Source organism: Aquila chrysaetos, chromosome 10 (genome assembly GCF_900496995.4).
Source record: "Aquila chrysaetos chrysaetos chromosome 10, bAquChr1.4, whole genome shotgun sequence".
Lineage (NCBI taxonomy): Eukaryota > Metazoa > Chordata > Aves > Accipitriformes > Accipitridae > Aquila > Aquila chrysaetos.
The window spans coordinates 7498194-7519578 of record NC_044013.1 but is presented as its reverse complement, the minus strand read 5'-3'; the positions used below and the strand labels follow the sequence as shown (position 1 = coordinate 7519578).

The following is a 21385-nucleotide window of genomic DNA, read 5'->3' as shown; positions in this document are numbered from 1 at the left end:
GAGTAAAAGCGCGTTTGCCATGTTTCAAATTGTTCATATTTATTTGGAGATCTCAGAAGGACATCTTAATCTTATAGTGTTGTTACTTCAATAGAAAAAGAAATTTTTAATGTTATTTGGAGAAAGTCCCTTAGCTTACAGACTGAAAAAAAAAAAAGCAGAACTGCTGCAACAGACATTTTGACAAAAGCTTTGGATGAAAAATAACAAAACCTCTGCAGGGAATTTCCCATTAATCTAATTTATTTGGGAGCACATTTTCACAATAATAATTAAGTTATCTAATGTTCGTTTACATTAAAAAGCAATCATCTGTAACAGTTCATTACTAGAAAAAAGGGGGGGGGGGGGGAAGGCCAATATTTTAAACTAACACCACAGGAAAAAACTAACAACTTACAAACATCAAAGGAATGCCATGATGTTTGACAGCTTCCTGTGAATTCAGCTGTTTCATCTCTTAGTGAAGTTGGCAACAGAAATTTTGTGCAGCGGTGTCTTTAAAGCTGTAACATGTTTATTTGTTAGACCTCTATTCATCCGTTTTTCAGGGTGTTTCAATAACCAAAATATCCAATAACTAAAGTCTTGTGACATAGGAATCCACGTTCAGTAGAGACAATGAAAATAACTACATTTTCCTATGGAACATTATATTCCGGTAGTTCATCCATGCCTTGCAAGTCTTCAGTGGGTGGAGAATACCACGTGTAACCAACTGAGATACCATTGAGCAAAATGCGGTTTTATCTGCTTTATTTCTCCTAGAAATGTCAGCACAGCACATTATATTGCCTGTAATTTTAATAGATAAACGAGACAATGATTCCGTTGTTATTTTTTTCTCAAAATGGTAGATTACATTTTCTTAAAAAGGTCTGCAAACATATTTACAAAAGTGTGAAAGCAATAAATGCAGGCTTCTTATATTTTTACTGAACTACCAAAGACTGACTGATATCCTAATTTTATTGGAAATCTGGTCCAAGGATGATACAAGAAATTAAATATCACACTCAGTTTTGCTTTCTTGTAGGCTACCGTGGAAAACAAATCAAAAGGATAATTATTTTAAAAAGAACAAACTTATATTCCATGAAGCATAATGAAGAAATTCCAAAAGCATTTCCTATATTTTTATTTTGTTTCATCTTTAAAACATCTCTTGGTCTTGCTTAACGTTGTGTTAAAATGTGGGACACCATCTTACTTTTGGAAAGCCAGCTGCTGTAATGTAATTATAAAGTAGCCACTCAAATATCATTCACAGTATCTGCATCACAGGAATAGACTTTTTTTTCCAAACGGGAGTGATAAAATTTGTGTTGTTGCCTTCATCTTTCACATTTTAAATACTGTTGGCTGACAGAAATAAAGTGTAGTGTCATGCTTGGTTTACCTAAATCGTTTATTTTGTAACTAATAAAAGTAAACAATTACCAGATACTGTATATATAGAGATATATAGATATATGGCCACAAATAAACTATAGTAGAAAGTTATTTTGGTTTTGATAAAGTTAAGAAAAGCACATAAAATCATATTTCATTAATATCTTGTTTTATGGCCATCAATATTTTTGTATTTTTTTGTTTTGTTTCATCAACATAGCAAAATACAATCTTCCTATTAAACAATAATTATCAGATGGCAGACAATTCTTTTTATTGGTTTACATTGGCAGGTCACAGTCTAAAAGCACAACCACATCAGGCAGAAATTGCACACAGACCGCCCTGGATTTTGAAGACTATTTTTTATGCTTCTACCAAAAGAGCTTAATTTAAAACTGGGGACTGTAACACACACTAATTAAATACATAGGTTTCTGGTTTGTTTTTTTTTTTTTAATAGCTAAATAAAATGACTTAAATTGCAGTACTTTATTTTGCTTTCAGCTTCAGTAGTAACGTTTGTGCTTGATGCTAGCAAACACGCTTTGAACTTCCTAGCAATCGTTTATGAAAGTTCAATCACCCAGATAAAACCCAGATGATTTTTTTTCCCGTCACGGAATACTGCAGATTTATTTCAATTAGGCCTGTTCCTTGGCTTTTTTGGGGGTGTTGGTATTTGCATTTTTAAGTTATTCCTGAAAACTAAGGGAGATTCGCATGTAATACTATGACATCATACAGTCACAATGTCAGTATTTCTGTAAAGAAATGGTTGTAGGTGGGACTGGCCCATAAATATGCAGTTGTATTAGTTGTAGAAGGCATGCTGATGTCTTCAAAAACCAGACTGGTCTTAAGATATTACTCTTTATTTGAGACAGTTACCATTACTTCATTAAAAAATGACAAAACAGCAATAAACATTTTAGCTCTTTAATGAGCAAAGATCAGGTCTCTTAGCATTGGAATAATATTCGTTATCCAGATTATCTTTATTTCACTCAGTGACCAGTAATATGGCCAAGAAGTACAAAGTAATTTTCCATCAAGTAGTATACAATTTTTGTGTGTAATAAGCTTTCATTCTTGAAAAAGAGTAACTGAAAAGAAATGTTTCTGTTACTGCAGTTAGTTTGTCAGAGAAAGTTCTTCGCATTATCTTACAAACTATCAAAATTGCTAGTAATTTGAAAAAATGTAAAAAAAAATCACATAACTTTAGTCTAATAGAAATATAGTACAGGTAAGAGAGAAAGTATTTATCAGGGATGTGCTCTTAAGTCCATCTCAATTATTTCTTTTATATAAATGTACATCTGATTACATATACAAACATTTTGAAAGGACCGTGGTATATAATTACTGGAAAGCAACAGGGGAATGAAAAATTTCTTGTGTTTTTAGAACATTCATTTCAAATCACACAAACGTATGTAGTATTCCGATTTTAAAATTTCCAGTTGTTGGCTCTCTCCCCGTTCTTACATACCCTCTTTTTCTACACTGTTGCCATCTGGTCTAGAGAATTCATTCGAATGGCAAAGCTAATGTATAGCAAAAAGGGAATTAACTTTATATTAAAGTATTATAAGTAAACTTTGTAACATGCAACATGAGTTTAAACAATAAACTGAAAGGTGTAATCAGAGCGGTAATATTGGGGCATTTTTGTATTGCAAAATATCATTGCAAGTAAATTTTTGGACACACTTTACCTTACCAATTTGAACTAAATATATTGTAACTAAATCACAGCAAATTATAAAACCTTCATCAAAGGACACTCCATTAAAGTTATAGTTATGTTAAAGTTAGAAATTACTTAGGTGGAAAGGAAAAAGAACATTAATAATACAGATTTTTTTGTCTGGGATTCGTATCAGCGAGGGTTCACCACTGTATACCTAGAATGCCATAAATACCTTTAAGAACTGTTGCGATTCCTTCTATTTCTGAAGCTACCATGAAATATTTTACTGTAATTACTTTTGCCCCTTTAAAAAACTTCTTTAGGTTGTGCCAATTGATGGAGAAAGCTTCTATTAAAAACTCCAATGGGATGAGAAGAATTTTAATTACGGCTTAATCAGCAGCACAGCCACCAAGCATATAAATTATCATGCACATCGTGCTAAAAATATCCAGTTTCCTTTACTCCCACAACTTTTATACTGACAGCACTTATGTGATAATGTTGTACCTGCCAGGCTGTAAAACTTCTTTGACTGGCAGATTTCAGCATGAGCCCCTTTCTAAGGCCTTAACAGCATTGGTGCTTTGTGTACTTATTCAAATATGTAAATATGGTCTACACAAGAAAACAGGTCCAAATAAAAATTGGTGAAAATTATCTGACATTCCATTAGTGTGTCCCTTGTGCATATTTATAGGTTTTTAAAATTTTCAGTCATAGTTCTTTCCTGTTTGTGTTGCACATGCCTAATTCCATTATGTAACTTAAATCTTCAAAAAATTAATACTTGAATGTGAATGAAAAAGTATCATTCAGGACAACTGCTTCAAGCAATTGCAAACAGTTGGGTTTTTTTGTTTTTTCTTTTGTTTGTTTTGTTTGTTTGTTTCTTAAGTTCATTTGATATATGTACAATTCATTTTTTTCAAAACCCCCAAAGTTCTTGATATGTATATTCACATAATATTCCTCCATATTTAAATAGTAAGAGTCTTGTAGGTTGAAAGCCAAGTAATCTTCAGTAATATCACCTACTGTAATCCATCAAAAAATAAAGTTTGTTTCATCTTGTCTGGCTATACCCTGGTTGTTGAGTGTGAATGGGGGTGGGGATGAGGATGGGGCAGAGTATTGTTCTGTCCTCCGGTAAATGTATTGAATGTGTGTAGGGGTTGAATCCCTGGTATAGTGTTGGGGATCATTGTGATGGTGTTGGGTGTCATTAAGGGAATATCATCAGGAGACCTTCTCATAGCTAGCGTGTAGTCTGGGGGACAGGCGGTCCTAAGAACCACCTCATGTGGATGGATGGACTCACATTCATGATCCAAGTCAGTGTGCTTCATTTGGAGGGACATTATCTCCTCTTCTTGTGCATGGGTAAGATCATTGGTAGTAGTACGTTGTGGGCTACATCTCCTATGAACGTCATGTCTCCGCTTGTCTTTTTTGTAGTACAATGCTGCAAAGGCCAAAATGTTCAGGAACAGCAAAGATGCACCAACTGCAATAGTAACACTCAATTCTGTTGAATAGTCCCTTTGATCCACCGAAAACGGGCTTGGCTGTTGTTTCGGATCATCTTGTTTGGCTGTAGGAAAGGCTGAAGTAACAGAAACAGAATTTTTCCTTGTTGGTCTGAAAGTATTATCAGTCGATGGCACTTTAGTTGTGGTAGAGGTATACTGTGAAATGTCGTTAAGATTGTGCAGATGAGGTACCAGTTCCAACCAAAGGTTCACTTTGTTGGCCCTATAATGTTCTTTAACTCGTGGTTTTAATCCAATGTGAAGATACAGTTGGTCTTTCTGAGAATATCTGGTCCATGCTACTTCTTCAAAACGGTTTGGTTTTGTATGGATGAATTTTGTATCTTGCGGCACCGGTTGATTTGGGTCGCTAAAAAAAAATAATCTCCAATGTTACAAAGTATTTCAAAAGGAATTATAAAATTAACATAATTAAGATTTTATACCTAATGTTTAAGTCTGCCTTTGGACAGAGCAGAATGCTATTTCCTAAAATTAGAGGCCTTAATAATCTTGATTAGAAACAGCATTATGCAAACGAACCCTTCTTTTACATAGACTTCAGCGACTTCCCTAGTTCCCCAAAACGCTAGTAGCTCTCACACTGAACTCTTTTGCTGCTGAGGACAGGCTGCCAGCAGTGCGGTAGTGCGGACAAACATCTATGAGAGACCAGCGTGAGAGGACATCAGGCTCAGCTTTTCTTTTTTAGTAACGTAAAACTCATGAAGCTCAGCATTTCGGTTCATCTGCAGTTATCTGTGGCCTTCCAGAGGTGAAAGACCACGGCAGGGCGTAACTCAGTATAACACACAGTGACTCAGAGCCCAATGCCCGAAAGTAGAAAAGTGTTTTGAACGACCAGTGAGAGAAGAATTAATGAAAACGATAAAACTTTTCAAGTTTAAAGTCACATATTTTATAGTCAGAAGTGTCAATTAAAAAAACCCAAACACATTATTAAAATAAGCTGTATTATATTTGATGCAATATTTAGGTAATTTTCTGTCTCACGGGATGAAACTATTGTCGGGGGTAAAGTCAGTTCCTAGTGTAACCACTTTTAACTATACACATATGTTAAATGCTCGGTTTTGCACTGTCCTGGGGATCCCTCAATTATTTTTGTGTACAGAGTATTTTTTTAATTTCTTCACGCAGAATGTTCGCAAAGATAATTTTTCCCTCTATTTGCTAGAATGTGTAAGTGTGCTGAGGGACATTACAATAAACATAAATATCCAACCCAATTCTTAATCTCTTATTCATCCTGCAAGTACAGAGGCATTCCTAAGGGAGATAACCAAGGGAAAGCACTGCATCATTATATCCTGAGTTTGTATACGAGACTATTCATTATCTGGTACTCACCCAGTTTTTGCAAAGTTTGTCCAGTAAGTCATCACCACCGCACTTAGCATGACATCATTTTTGGAGAAATTACAAGGAAATAATTCAGTAGGACCAATCATGGGGATTCCTAGTACGTAAGGAACCTCATCTCCATGGGCTGCATCTGCCCATGCAGGTACCTGATCTGTCTGGCAATGATGGTAGAAGGCATAGAAATATGTAGGCGATCCAAAATTTGAGTGAAGATCTGCTGTGGCCACAGCTGGTGCAACCCACTGGTGATCAGTAAACAAAGCCAGCAGTGTTTTCCTTCTGGTCTCAGGGTTGTGTCGATCTGCCCAGTCCGTGTACATAAATTTAATAGTTTCCCTCAATATATCTTTGCCTTCAGGATATCCGTATAAGTTATCGACAAAATTAGAAACGGCAAAGTCAAAATCGCTAGCTGATATGCCATCTTCGCTATCGACGATATTTTCAACAAATTTTAACCCTTCCCCTTGGTTAACTCCCAACATGATGTCGTAATTGAGGAATTCTCCTTGTTCCATCAGTATCTGAGGATCATCTGGTATCACATCGCCATCAATTACTGGTCCAAAGGCTATATGGTATCTTGCTGGTTGAATGTCCTGGTCGACAAGTTCTCTATAAGGCTTCTTCTGTAGACATTCTACCAATTCTACAGTGTCTGACATGTTGCAACCAACTTTTGTAGCCAACATCCTGGCGTATTTTGCAGGCTGAAAACTAACTGCCCAGCTGGAGAGAGCTGTTCCGCTTTGAGCTATTGCTCTTTGAAAAAGTCCTGTGGGGAGAAATATTTAAAAACTACTGAAGTGACCTTGAAACAGCTACATACTTGAAAGATTCAAAGGAGTTCTTTGAAACAATAGAAAACTTTTAGAGAAGAGATACTTGAATCTTAATAGTACTTAATACACAAGATGGTGAGACCTGACTGTCATTGTACCTATAGGTAATGTATACAAAATAAATGCAATATGCGCAGAAATTGAAGCAAATGATTCTACCTCAATGTAGTCCAGCTGAGGAACAGATTTTCCAAAGAAACTCAAGAAGAAAAAGAAGTGGCGTTACCTTATGTAGGGTAACACTATTAGCTTGAAAGAAATTCCTAAAGTTAAAGCAATTTATAGGTTGGAGGAAAAGCCAACAAGTCTCTGAAATGTACTGAATTTCTGGATATTGTTCAAGCCATCAGCAGCATGCGTGCATACAACTGTGTCAAATAAACCCACTATACTGCTTTTTAATGTTTTGTTTGTGATTAAACTTGGTTTGAGAGGTGCAGTGCTTTTGAATTGTATATCATAGCAAAAGTTTACATTCTGGAGTAACAGATGAGAAGGTACTAGGCAGCTATTAAATTTATAAGTGTCTAAGAGTCAAGATCCTTTCTTGTAAGGAGCCTTTTTAATGAAGGTTTATAGTGATCACACTTACATAAAAAGGGAAATGATATATTTTACACTATTTAGCTTTGTAATTCAGAGATTTAAACATATGTTCAGTTATTCATTTAGGGGAGAGAGAGAGTATGATCTGGCGCTGCATATAAACTTGTAGCAAATCCCAAAGACTTCAGTGCAATTAATTTGAATTTATGCTGATTTAACTAGCACTCTGGACCAGGAATTCTACTCATAGAAATAACAAAATATGTTTAAATCGACATTTTCCTCTCCCTTCTGTAAGCATCTTTGAGCATATCATGGATGAAAGCCTCACTCCCTTGCAGTCAATGAATCAATCCAATTTTTTTGCTCTTGAGTCTAATGCGATCTAAACTCCACCCTTGTTCCGATACTTCTTGTGCTCCCTTTGTGTTGGGGCTTTGCCTTTTCCTGCTCCCTTTGGGGAGGGTAGTTTGGGTTCTGAAAGAGATTTTGAGTCCGAACTTTGAGCAAAGTAATGCTCATCTCTAATCTTGGAAACCTAGACTATATTTAGGTTAATTGTAACCTTTCTGTTTTTTTGCATTTTCATGGAAGTGCATCCAGTTCATTTCAGTAGCACATCTTCTGCACTAATTACTAGCAAATATTTTATACTGGAGCCTACCTCCTATAGCTCACTGTGGGTGATACAAAAAGGTCTATAGCATATGTAAGTTATGCTGATTTAAGATCTATGGGTCAAAATTTGGTTTTAGTTATGCTGATAGGCACCTGGGGTAATTCACTGACTTTGGTAGAGTTGCTTAGGGACTGGAAGTGACATCTGGCCTCCCTCAATTTTGCTAAGGATGTGTCTTCGGTCCAATGCTTGATGAATAGCTGGATACTCCCACTAAAGGAACTGGAGTGAAGGTGCTCAGCTTACCTCAGAATTTTATTCCAATAATGCAAAAGATGGCTTTTACTTTGATAAATAACATATTTCTATTGATAAAAAACTTCCATAGCCTCTAAATCAAGTCAGAGACATGCCTTTACAGCCTCTATTGCAGTACCAGACCCTGTACGCTCAGAAGTTAGTTGGAATCAGTTGCTGGCAGGAAACATTTTACAAGCTTCTGAGGAATTTTAAAATCATTCTAGACTGTATTAGGTCCAAATCCAAAAGTCTTAAAATCAGATAGGTGTAGGGACTGAAATACGTAAACTCAAGCCTCTCCTTAAATTTATGAGAAGTCATATCCAAGATATTATTTCCTTGTAAGATATGAGTAAAAAATATGAAAGAACTTGAGCTATAAAGCAGGTAAAAATATATTTGCATGTTTACAAGGTCAGATATTGAGCTGGTGTAAATCAGCTCAAAGTCAGTGAAATTACCGCAGAGGATCCAGGCATTGTAATAAATGTAACTAAACGACAAAATGGAATTTTCACAAAGACGTATTTCATGATACTTAATAATGTTTCTTTTTTGCATATTGTGTAAATCTATTTTTATTGCTTTATTACATATCTCTGAACAAGGACAGAAAGTGTAAGCTATGTATTAAGAAAATGCTGATATAAACACTATGGCTTGCTAAGTGATTAAATGTTGGGTTAAGTAAAAGTGGTCGCTCTCTGGCCATAAAGTTATCTTAGGAAATGAAACTAAACATCCCTCCTTCTGCTGAAGAATGCTTACGGAAATATTCCTCCTCTGAAACCATTTGGTGAAAAATGAACAACAGTATGAAAAATTATTTTCATTCTGTCACATAATTCCTGGCAGAAATTGGTACCACACAGGATGGAAAACTACATTTTTATCTGATAATGTGTATGATTATTATAGCTTATGGGCTTCAGACTGATGAAAAGAAGATTTAAATGTTCAATGGACCATATAACTTTGTGACTCCTATTCAAAGTCTCACCAAAGTAAATAATAATAATTTGCATATATTTGTCTCCATTTTCAGAGCACCTTCTAAAGATGGGTGCTGTTCTGCCCACTTGCAGATGGGCAGCTATGAACAGCACCATCTTGAAACAGGCTGAATGCTTCCTCTCAACTACCACGGGATCCTTTCAAAGGGAAATGAAGGAAGCAAAGAGAGCATCCGAATTTACAGCTTATGAAAGAGACTGGTTAATAATGTGAAACAAAAGGTTTTTCGAAAATGTTAAGATATTTGAAAATGTTTGAAAACTTGGAGTAACTTCTCTTATTTGAAGCTGGCCAATTTTTATTTTAACACTTTTTTTTAATGGCAGGTCTAACCAGCCCCAAATGAAACATAAAATACATGGGGGTGTGGCACATTGTTCTGTTTAATCCAAATTTCAATAAAGCATATTTTTGCTTTCTTATAAAAGAAATCCTCAAACATTTACTTTTACAATCGCATTTTAAGTATACCTCCGTAAGCCCTCTCCAGTCCCCTCCCGAATCCTTTGATCTGCCACGTCGGCAAATTACTGCATCAGTTTCCTCAAACAAATTCTGCTCCTGGCAGAATTCTGGCCATGTGTTAGAATATGACAGGGTAAAATTTGCTGATAAGAGGCAACACATGTCTGTCCAGATATTGTAAATGTGGCATTTCGCATTAATGTCATGTTACATCAAGATCAAGATTAAGATCAAGTAAGAGTTAGGGGAGGATAAACCAGGTCTCCTCATTCAACCTTAAGCTAAATCCTCTATGACAAAAGTTATTTCTGTGAGTTCTGATGAAAAAAGAGGGTGCAGGGTGACCCTCACATTACAGCGTAATGAGATGATGCTTACATCTCGTTCTTATAGGCCAGTTTATAAATATGTCCTATTTAACTGCAGGTAGTTATGGAAAAAAGGATTACATTAAAAATCAAATTGTGGAAATAGACTAAAATTTAAACCACAGTCTATTTTCCACTAGAGTTTTCTTGTAAAAGCTATATTTTTATCTCATTTAAAATAGTGTAAAGGCCTGATCTAAAGAATCTGTCACTTCTATTGACCTCAGTGGGCTCTGCATCATGACTTTGGGTAAATGCAGCTCTTTTAATGTCAGTGGAATTATTTTTTTATGACTGGCCAATTAGTCCCCCATGGAGGTACAGCAATATAAATTAGTGGAGGATTGTATGCACAGGGCACAGTGTGATGTCCCTGGTAAAACTAAACAATACAGATAAAAATGTGTGAAAACAGTGAGACAAAAGTAATGTGATCAATAAGCAATAGCCATGCAAATGAGAGAAACTGTGTGGAACTGTGGTGCAAAACTCATAGGAAAAAAAAATTGGGTGCCTCAAACAGCATGTTTTTAATTTCCTGCTGTCTGCCTCAACTAGAGAGAAAAGGTGTTAGTTATGGAATAGGAAAAAACATATAGAAGAAAATCCATTTGCAACTTGGATGCTTTGACAATTTTGGATCATGCATGCAGAACATTCAACTATTCTTTCATTAGATGACAGCAAGTGAAGTTCATGCACTTTCAGACAAAAGATTTCTGAACTAGATACGTGTTTCCTTCACAGAAAATAATAGTTTTAAGCATTTCAGCTGTTAGCCTGAAAAGAGAAACTGTGTCATTTTAGTTTTCTTTAAATTCTGCTCCTCATGAGAAACTAAACATGCCTTTCATGACAGTCTGAATATAGATGACCTCATCTACTGTGAGCATGACTGACTGCTCTTCCAAAAGGGACACCCTTAGGTAGGAAAGAAAAGAGACAAAAATGATGCACCGAGAAAATGCTGTTCAGAAGTCTGCTATAAAGTGTTTCTACAAAGCTCCATAGGAAAAAGAAGAAAGTGACCAAAATTTAAACATGCACAGAAGAGCTGAGGGAGAAGGTGGCTTGTACAGCCTTTAAAAAGTTGGCTTAATATTGAGCTGAACTCAACAGTTCATAGGAACAAAGAGAATATACAGAGCATCACATAGTACTAATGGCAGTGGCATGCAGACACCAAAATTGTCAAAATTTGCAACCTGCATAATACCTTTGGTTGAATTGCTCCAACGGTTACCTTCAGAATAATGGGATAAAGTCAACAGATTGACGCATGAACCGCCTGCACCAGATCCAAAAACAGTTATTCTTAATGGGTCACCACCAAAGAACCCAATATTTTCACTAGTCCATCGCAAAGCTTGAATTAGATCAAGGAGGCCATAGTTTCCTTTTGCTGCTTGGTCCCCAGTGCTCAAAAATCCTGTGAAGGTAAAGGAAAAAAGAAAGGGTTAGCAAGTGCTTTTCTGCGTAATACTGTTGCAATCTTCGAAGTAAGATTTCAAAAGTCTATGCCATTAAATATTATGCAACTACATAATCTTCCATATTCACTGGACAACAATTTGCAATTTTGCACTCTTCCTGAAACAAATTATTTAGTATTCACTCTTTTGGCCATGATATATTAATGTGGGGAAGATAAACATACATTCCGGGCAAAAATACTCGTCTAAGTCTTAAGAGGTCACAATGTATTACTCCCAAAGACTTCATGGTGATTGTACCAAGTTTAAGAGTAAAGGTTTAGCAAACAGATATGCTGCAGTCATTTTGTAAGTGATTTGGTCAACTGTGTATTGCACTTCTGTACTTAGATGCGGCCATGAGCTTTGCGCACGCCGGAGAGGCAACGGTTACACTTCTCTGTAGACTGTGTTTGGTTATGTCCCAGCAACACACTCTCTTTTCCTCTTTTCTCCCCCCAAAAATGCAGTTTATGTCACAGGACAAGGTGGCTTGAACAATGTGAGTAGCTCTCCGCTCCCTGAGCTCCAACCCACAGTCATTAACCTGAGTTAACTGAATCTACATTAAATGGATAAAGAGAATTTAAGCTGTTCCCATGACCCCTTAACATCAAAAAGATAAGAGCTCAGCGGTAATCCAGAGAGCACAAGAATTGCTCCCTTTTACTCATACTGGAAGAAAAATGGTGGAACGTGTCAGGTGCAGGAACGACTGTTTTACACTTTACTCCCAGCAGTACCCTCATATTCAGTATTGCTGTTACTCTTGTCATTCGAGCCTACTGACTCTAAAAGGTGGACAATAAAAACATGGAAGAAAGTCTCTATTGGTAGAAGACGTTGCTTTGCTTTTGGATCCCATTTGTTGACATTTCCAATTTTCTCAGCTTAATAAACAAATGTTTAAATAATAGCAGCATTATGAAGTAGCCCAGCACCTCCATTTGCATACCAAACTCATTTAATGCTCACTAAATCGACAGTTTAACTGTTTTTCAGTACATGCTTTGTAGAGAAATGCAACCATCACAACAATTATTTCAACATTAATTAGATATTAGTGGGTCTTCTAGTCTCGTCAAAGTTCTACTGATTTAACTCTCTTGAGTGCAGACAGCGTACTCAAAAGAAGTTTACAGTAGTTTTTCAGACAAATGGCTCTCAAAGGAGTCCTACTGTTTCATTACGACAATAAAAGCAGCTTTCGAGACATTTCTAAGATGACAGGCGCGTGTGCGTACACATATATAAAGTAAGGATTTAACAAGAATACAGATAGGTGCATGCATGTACCTATATTCACGTATATATTGAACATGTCATTCATTACTTTATTATTATTCTGATTTGACTTCCAATGGCGAGCTTACATTTGGTATTCTGTCATATGTGTAGACATTTATACTAACAGACCTTCTTCGCTGTAAACTGCACTGAAAGCTAATTGGCCTCGCTGCCTCCGTAGTTGAGCTATGCTCCGTTTAGGGCGAGCAGCTTGCTTTGTGTAGGTCAATTCTGATTTTTGTTACCATGGAGAAGGAACAGGAAAGTGGCGTAAGGTGCCAGGCCAGCAATTCTCCCACTTCCAGACCTAATGTACCAAGTCTAATGGGCATACTTCATTCACTGTAGCCATAGTAAATTGTTGCTCTGATACTAGACTTTAAAATAACCACTGTTTTACAACTAAAACCTGCCACATTTACTACTTAACTGCATCAAAAAGCAAAGTAGCATCACTACCACAGAAGAAAATAGCACCTTGATACTCAGGGAAAGCCCAGAAAGGAAGTCATAAATGTAATTAATTCATTCTCATTTTACTACTACAGCTCAGTACTGAGTTGAGATGACTATCATGTTGGTTTACTCTGCTTCACTCTCTTTTGTTTTCTTCTGTGGAGCCAGAGGGGCTGGTGTTCAGGCCTACATGAAAGGATGGCCCCAGTATAATCCTTCCTGCACAGAAGCACGCACTCCTGTCTTCACGCTCCAGTAAAATGTTGTCCCCCATAAATAGTTTTTAAGGACACGGAGAGATGATGTCTTTGAATCTATGATAGCAAATCTAATGAAAGTTCCCTAACCAGTCTCACTGCCTTTGTCAGCCTGCTTGGAGTTGAGGGATGGTACCAGTGACTGTAACAAAATTAAAATGCAGGCATTTATGGGAACTACAGGATCCTGTGGCTGCACATGCTGCGAAAGTCTTCCCCTTTCTTTGCATAAGTATACGACTGACAAATCAGTCCATCATACTAAGCACACAAGTGACTGCGCTGATTTAAGGGATAAGAGGAACGACTGACAGTGGCGGTCCTCGAAACACAGGCAGCAACGAGAAGAGAGCAGTTACCAAAATTGTGCCCTAAACAAGTCCCTCTCTGCTTTTTTCCCTTTCCCTGGCTTGCAGATCCCCTGAGCCTGGACAGGATCGGCTCTCAGCAGAGCTGCAGCATTGGTTCAAAAAGATCCTGTAGATTTCACAAAGTGATTCCAAGGTATTTATCAGGCAAATAGGTGGTAGGGTTATAGCTGAGGTACAGTGATTGCCCCGAAGGAAAACAAATGCTAACACGCAAAGTTTCTGAAAAAGTTGTTTTCTATACTCTGTATAATATGCAGCAAAGTGGGAAGCAAATAAGTCTCTGCCTGGAAAAGCAACAGATTAAAATTATAGGTAAAGCCTTAGGGCAATCCCCTGCTGTTAAATGAGTTCACATCAAGCCCCGAAGCTTGATGGGGAAATGGGAAATCCTTGGGAAACTATAAAAGAATCCTTGCAAAAAAGATCTTAAAAAGAGAGCAAAAGAGGAAATGTCTCCTGTTGCTAAAAGTAGACATCAGGAACCTTGCATTCAGTTCAGGAAATGTGCCAGAAGGGGGAGCTTTCAGTTTATGTTAAAAAAAAAAAAAAAAAAAAAAAAAGGAAAAAAAGAAAGAAAAAAGGAAGTATTAGTAATATCCTCCTCATTCATCTATATTAGACAAATTATGACTTGTGTCCAGAGCAACAGCTCTGATGCAAAAGAAATATCTCATGCTTCCTCAGCAAGAACCACATTGGCTGACTTCCATATCTACACAAGATGGATGATTATTGGTGTTGACTTTCATGACATGAAACATTTCTATCTCATTTTTCAGAACCATAAGAAGCCTGTTAATATCGCCACCTGTTCATGCCTTTTTTCTTGTATGCAGTAGTATCAGCATGGCTTAGAAGCCTTCAGAATGTCATGAAATCAGAGATAGGACTGATAAAACAGATGAGGTTTTTCTTTCCAGTTTGTGGTTTGTTTTTTGTTTTTTTTTTTTGTTTTTTTTTTTTTTTTTTTTTTTATAGCAAGGAGTGCCTGAATACAGATAAACTCATCTAAGTAAACACCCGTAGAGAAATGCTTGAACACACAGCATCATACCCTGTCTGCAGGTCTGTGGGTGCAAGTACTTATTCCTGTTTATCGCTTAGATAAAACAGAGATTGCAACAATATGTTTTGTCCTCATCCCTAGAGGAGCTTTCAGTATGTAATTAATATAGATACCGTACATTTCTATGCATTTCTATGACACAATCATTACACTATCTAGTTATTAAGCTAGCAATTTTGACTCATAGAGGGGAACCTGCTCTTGCTGAAAAGGGCTTGTGTGTCTGAAAGCTTGACTGTTTTTAAACTGTATCAGCTAGTCTATTAAAATATATTATCTCTTTCTGCAAATGCTGTCTAATTATTATCCTTGGATTGTCATCTCACCACGAACACTGCTATCGTACCGTAGCACCTTTTGCTCTTGTAAAAAAAGCGAGGTAAATTATTCTTTATTTTAGTTATTCCAGGAAGACATTTGCAAAAAACTTATTTTTGCATTATTCTCTAAAAAGGTCAGATTGAGCTAATTTTGCTCCATAATTAAGTCCTTCTACTGGCAATATTCCAATCATCAGCTGAACAATTGCTATTTTATATTCTGAATGGAGAGGTTATCTCTCCTTTTATCTCCTCTAAAGGAGCAGACTCTAATAGAATTATGGAAGTGAGGATGTGGTCTTTTGTGAGTTTAAGAAAGAGATTTATTAAGCTCATTTGGACCATTTCTCTGTTACATGTCCGTTAGACAAATAGGCAGAGTGTGCCACAACCAGGCCCTGTATTTTGTGTTAAGATAAATTTTAATACTTTATAGGCTTATCTGCCTGGGTAATGATTTCTGCTTGCCATGCAGATAAATCTTTTTTTCTCCTAATATGATTCCAGCATTTTTGAAGAGTAAATAAAAGAATAGAGCTGGGAAACTTAAAATATTGTCCTGAAAACCTTAGTAGATTGAATTATTTTAAGCTCTGGCCTAATTTGAACATTCAAATTAACGCAGAGGGGAAGGCCAAGACAGAATTTCTCCTAATGTAAGGGACTGCTACGACCCGCTGATGCAGTAAAAGACTAGGCGCAGGCTGGTGGCTATGCAAGTGCCATTTCACATCACAGAGAACCAAACCTTCCCTCTGATGAGTTCTGTCCATACAAGTGTTTCATAACCCAGCAACCTTCGTGGCTGGATGGAAGTAAGGGCAGAATGTCTTGTTGGACAAAAAACCCAATCTGCCTGCAAGGAAATACACAGCAACAAATGCTACTCTAAAAATAAAACACAAGAGCTTACAAAAACTGGTCTGACATGCTTAAAGGGTTTTTTTCAAAGAACTGTGTTACTGAAAGCAGTAACACTTAAGACTTTAATATTACCCACCTGTTTAGGCATGTGTTATCATAATTTAGCTACGTTTCCAGTTACAATTCCCTATGCAGTCAAATGTCATCTTTTATTTTGTTAAAAGCAAATGTTAAATTGTACAAGTATAAATGCATCGATGCATAATGGAAGAATACAGGACATATTTTGAGGGAAGAATTTATATTCCCTCTGGATTGCAAGTTCCTTGGTTAGAACTTTAGTTTGACACCCTCTATTAATGTTGAATGGTAATTGCCATGTACAGAAAATTTCAGTTGCCCTTTAAACTATACCTACTCAGTTAGAAATGTGAGCAAGATAAGCAAATTTTAAGCAATATGGTTAAACTTAAAGAGCACATTTGTTTTCATCTTAGACATCTCTCTTGAATTCGCATCAGCTAACTAATCTGAATGAATTACGTGGGCAGCAGCACTGTGAACATTAATGTATATGTGATATTCATGAAGCAGAGGATACCGCTCCTCGCTTTGCTGACCAGCACATCCTAATATTAATAGCATGTTTTAGTAATGGATAAGGGGTAAGGTGACTAAAAGGACTAGGAACTCCCATGAGGAAGATGTAGGAGAATATAAACTATTCAGTGCAAGAAAAATATTCCTCTGTAGACATCTGCAATATACCTCGGCTCGAGAATCAGGTAAGCAAGTCTTCTGAAAATGCTGCTCAATCAGGAGTTTTCTATCAATCAAATTCATTTAATATACAAAAAAGTAATTGCAACATTAGCAAAGTACTTGTCTGTTTCTGTAGCTTTCTGCCACGTGCATATTAGTAATAAGGCTAATGATTTCAGAAGTGCAAGATTTTAGCTTAACTCCATGAGATGTGCAACGTATCATGCTACATCTTTATGCACTCTTTCCTGGCTGTTTAAGATATGTGAGACAGTGCATTTATATACAGAATTCATTTTAATTTTAGGTATAGAAGATAAATTAATATGTCAGACTCTTTGCAGGTGGACACACTGTACTTTTAAACAATTAGAAGACAAACGTTCTGTTGCAAAATATTTGTTCAGATGTACATTGTCGGGCTGGACGGGGCTCTGAGCAACCTGATCTAGTTGAAGGTGTCCCTGCTCATGGCAGGGGGGGGTGGATTAGATGACCTTTAAAGGTCCTTTCCAACCCAAACCATTCTACAATTCTATACATTATATGCATATATTTGCAAACGATTCACTTTTCTCATAGTAAGGTTACGTGACCGGTCACATAAATTGTTCGATAACTTACTTATATTTTCTGATGTCATACCATAAGCTTTATAAATTAAGGACAAGTACCTTCCATACAAATAGCTTGCACTGATTTTTTCAGCTCAAAACTCTGTTTTGGGATGTTAGGCTTGCATTTCTGTGGTGATCAAGTTGTGACTACCAAAAGAGCAGAATGTGCCATATAACACTGATCAAAGTGATGGGGGGGGGACCAGGAAGGCTTCTGATATGAGGCCAATTTAATTGCAAATGTTCTAGCTGTGGAATTTTAAATATTTTTTTTTAACAAAGACACTCTTATAGAATAAAAATCCATCCATTCAATATGGCTGGGCTATATGGCTGACTTAAAAGGAACACTTCAGAAGCTGAAAAGTTTTTTGTGCGTAGTTGTTTCCACTATTCACATAACTTCAGTCACTCGGTAAAAAACTAGGAAACAGCTCAACTATTTTAACTGTCTTAATTAAGCTGTGTCACTGTAAGAACAGTACTTCAAGGTTAAGTGTATGAACAATAAACCGTACTGCGAGTAATGCGAAACAGCTGCAGTAATTCATTAACTTACCAAACTCTAAAGTGCTGCTTCTGTGAGGTCGAATTGCTTAAAAATACCAACAGTACCAAATTCACTGGCCAGTGCTATTGCCCCAGCAGTTAGCCTTTGGAAATTCCCATACATTTCACCAGAGTAAAGAATTTACAGGAATTGAATCAGTAAATATAAGAACTTGTAACTATATCCTTTGGCATTTTGAAAGTATACATGGAGAAAAGTGCGTGATGAGGTATAAACTCTGATGTGCTTTTCCAGCATTGCTGGTTTACTGTTAGAATTTTTAACACTCCTCCCAGAGCACCAAATCCTTCGAATTAATATCAGTGAAGTGGCCGGAGCCTACAAAAAGGCTGGCCTTTCCTTGTGGCTCTTTGAAACAACAGAAGTTTTCCCTTCCTTGCATTTTACTTAATTTCTTCTCCCGCGAGAGGCTAAACGAACTGAACACCACAAGTTACAGAAGTCCCTTACAGCTGTTTCAGTCTGGCATCTGTCACTTGTCAGCGCTGATGCATTACAGCAAAACTTGTAGTATAGAGGCAGATTGCGGAAGAGTGAAGTGTCTCACACCGGAGCACTTCATTCCATTGTCAAAGATGTATTGGCCCGACTTCACTGGGTGCAATGCAGCCCAAAGCAGGCTAACTCCCAGTCTTTTTCCAAAAGACAGGTTCTCTTTCACGGGCTACATCAAAGTCCTTTAAATGTCAAAAAAAGGCGGGATGAAGCCAGATTTTTTCCTAGCCTGGAAAATTTTCCTCAACCGTTACAGAAGGAAGGAAAATGCTTAGATTTACTGTGATATTCTTGGCAAGTATGTCGTGGATGTTGGAAGAGTCTGAGATTATAATTTCTAGCATTCGCTGAAGGCTGCGAGAAGAGGCCGACTCTCTTTGCCTTTAAAGTTTCAGTAAAGAGATTATAAAAGTCAGAGAGTGCTTTCAAAAGCTTTAAGCTGCCTTTTCTCCGTGTGGTCAATGGTTATTTTCCATTCTGTCATGCCGGGACAGTTGTGGGCAGTCTCTCAAATTCTGGGTATTCTCGATGGGCGAGACATTCACGTATCGCTATGATAATCCCATGCTTGCACGTGGGGTCGTGGTATGGGGCAGGCCCACACGATGAAGCAGGTCAACGTTTGCTTGTAAAGAACCGAGCTGGCCGGTTTCTCTGCCTGCGGCACGGCACGGCACGGTGCGGTGGTGTTTCTCTCCAGCTCTCCCAGCCCACGTGTCAAGCGTGACCGGTTAGCGGGTCACAGCTCCCGCAGCGTGTGGCCGGCTTGTCGGACGCGGGGCAACGGTGAGAATACAAAAAGTCAGATGTTGGTTACAGTCCCGTCAGCTGCGGAGACGAGTTGCACAGAAGCAATTCTCTAAGCCCGTGCGGTAGAGTTGGTATCGGGGTGGGAAGTGTAAACTTATTCTGTGCTCTGCAGGCAGTTCTGGCAGCCAACGTTTTGGCTTCGGGGCAGGGAGCACGGATAAAAGAGGGCTTCAGCTGCCCTCTGCTTGTCAGACCTCTACTCTAAATACAACATAGCCGGTCCCAAATGATCAGCAGAGAGATCAGCTCTATAGCAGCTTATTATAGATGATCTTTACTGAAGAGTCAAATGAAAGTCTGATAACAATCTCAGAGATACTCTGAAAGAGTTATATAAGCAATAGGGCTAGTCCACTAGAAGTGATCTTTAATACTGATTTCTGGATATGCTGTAAAAGGAAAAAAGAAAAGGAGGAGGCAAGACTAGTCTCAGAAATACAGCTGCAGAAACTAATTTTACAGGATTTTAAGTGATATGTGCTGACACGTATCGGAAGGTACAAGTAAGCCTTAAGAACTGATGAATGACATTTGGCATAGGTGGACGCAAAAGGCAGCTGGAGTACGTTTGATTTGATTGTCTCCTCTTCTTCTTTAAAAATACAGAAAAAAAGATGAGGTTTGCTATAGAAAAGAGCAGGTAACTATGAATATTTTCATCTTTGAAAAAATACACAATTCTGCTGCCAGCAGAGAATATCTGCTTAAATGCCTTCCACGAGGTAAAAACCATAGTTGTTAGTACACGGCTGAGTCATGCTCTAGGGCAACACAACTTTTAGTTTAAAGTATTTTTAAGTTGCATACAAACTTTTCACAGGAAATGAACAGCACTGTATTACTAAGTAATACAATAGCAATGCTCTTATGAACCACCATCTTTGAGAACTTCAACAAAAAAATAAATAAAATCGATAGTGTCCGGAAGACAGCATAGACAAAACCAAACCTTATTATAGGATAAAGTGTGGAATAATAAAAGTCAAACACATACTGATCCTTTCAAATGTACTCAGCCAAAGCCCAAATGATAAGGAAAGACTACATGAGAGAACAGAAAAGTCCATAGCCAAAGCCATCGCTTGACTTTCCTACTTGGCAGAAGAAAGCGATGCCCCGAGGGAGAGATTCTTGTCTTCACCAGGATTGAGTGCACAGCTGTTCCAGTCCTACTTACTTCAAGTAGTGCAATATGCAAAATTAAGTAGCCCACAGCACATTGCATCAAATATCTGTCCTTTACTATGGTCTTTCAGCATCCCCATTTTCAGCAGCAAGATCAAAATCGAGGCATTAAGATATGCTAGACTTTCATGCAATATGCCATAAATTTTAACTTCAGATGATACAATTAAAAGCAGCAGCTACAAACCTGGAAAACGTATCATAGTGGAGAGTTAACAGATATCAATGTTCTTAAAGTGCAAGGCTTTAAAAATAAAAATTGACCCAGTAAAAAAAGTCTGCTTTCCATTTTCCTTCAAGATTTGGGCAAAATCAGTTCATTATCTCAAGATAGCCCAGATGGTACTTGAAGATCTTTCTACCCAACATATTTGAGAAATTTTTGCTATATAATGAGCTGTGTAATATGTGCAGCTACTTAGAACTACGTGTAGTTCAGATTCAGCTTTCAAAAGCATCATTTAGGTAGTACATTTTAATTGGCTGTTACATGCCAGAGAACACTTTTTCTAACTTAGGCCTGGAAATCGTCTTTGCTTTATAATGGTCACTCTGGTTGTATATGTTTTCACTAATACCACGCAGTTTTTCAGAATTTTGAATATGTATATGAATGAGAGAAAGGATGGGTTTAATTTCACTAGAAGGGAAAATTCACATTTTAGAAATAAAAAAATCATAATTATGAGTTC

At 37.3% G+C, this 21385-nt stretch overlaps 1 protein-coding gene across 7 annotated transcripts in view; it reads right to left on the bottom strand.

The window, feature by feature from the left end:
• Nucleotides 1-739: 739 nt before the first annotated feature.
• Nucleotides 740-21385, bottom strand: part of NLGN1 (neuroligin 1) — a 406306-nt gene continuing 385660 nt past the window's right edge. For 4 of the 7 annotated variants that reach the window (XM_030028718.1, XM_030028717.1, XM_030028720.1 and 1 more), the window contains 3 exons: nucleotides 11377-11589; nucleotides 5992-6781; nucleotides 740-4990 (listed from right to left, as the gene is read on the bottom strand). In XM_030028718.1, coding sequence (XP_029884578.1) covers nucleotides 4168-4990; nucleotides 5992-6781; nucleotides 11377-11589 — 1826 coding nt within the window. In that variant the 3' untranslated portion in view covers nucleotides 740-4167. The remainder of the gene's footprint in view (nucleotides 4991-5991; nucleotides 6782-11376; nucleotides 11590-21385) is intronic. The other 3 variants (XM_030028719.1, XM_030028721.1, XM_030028723.1) reach the window with 1 other exon arrangement.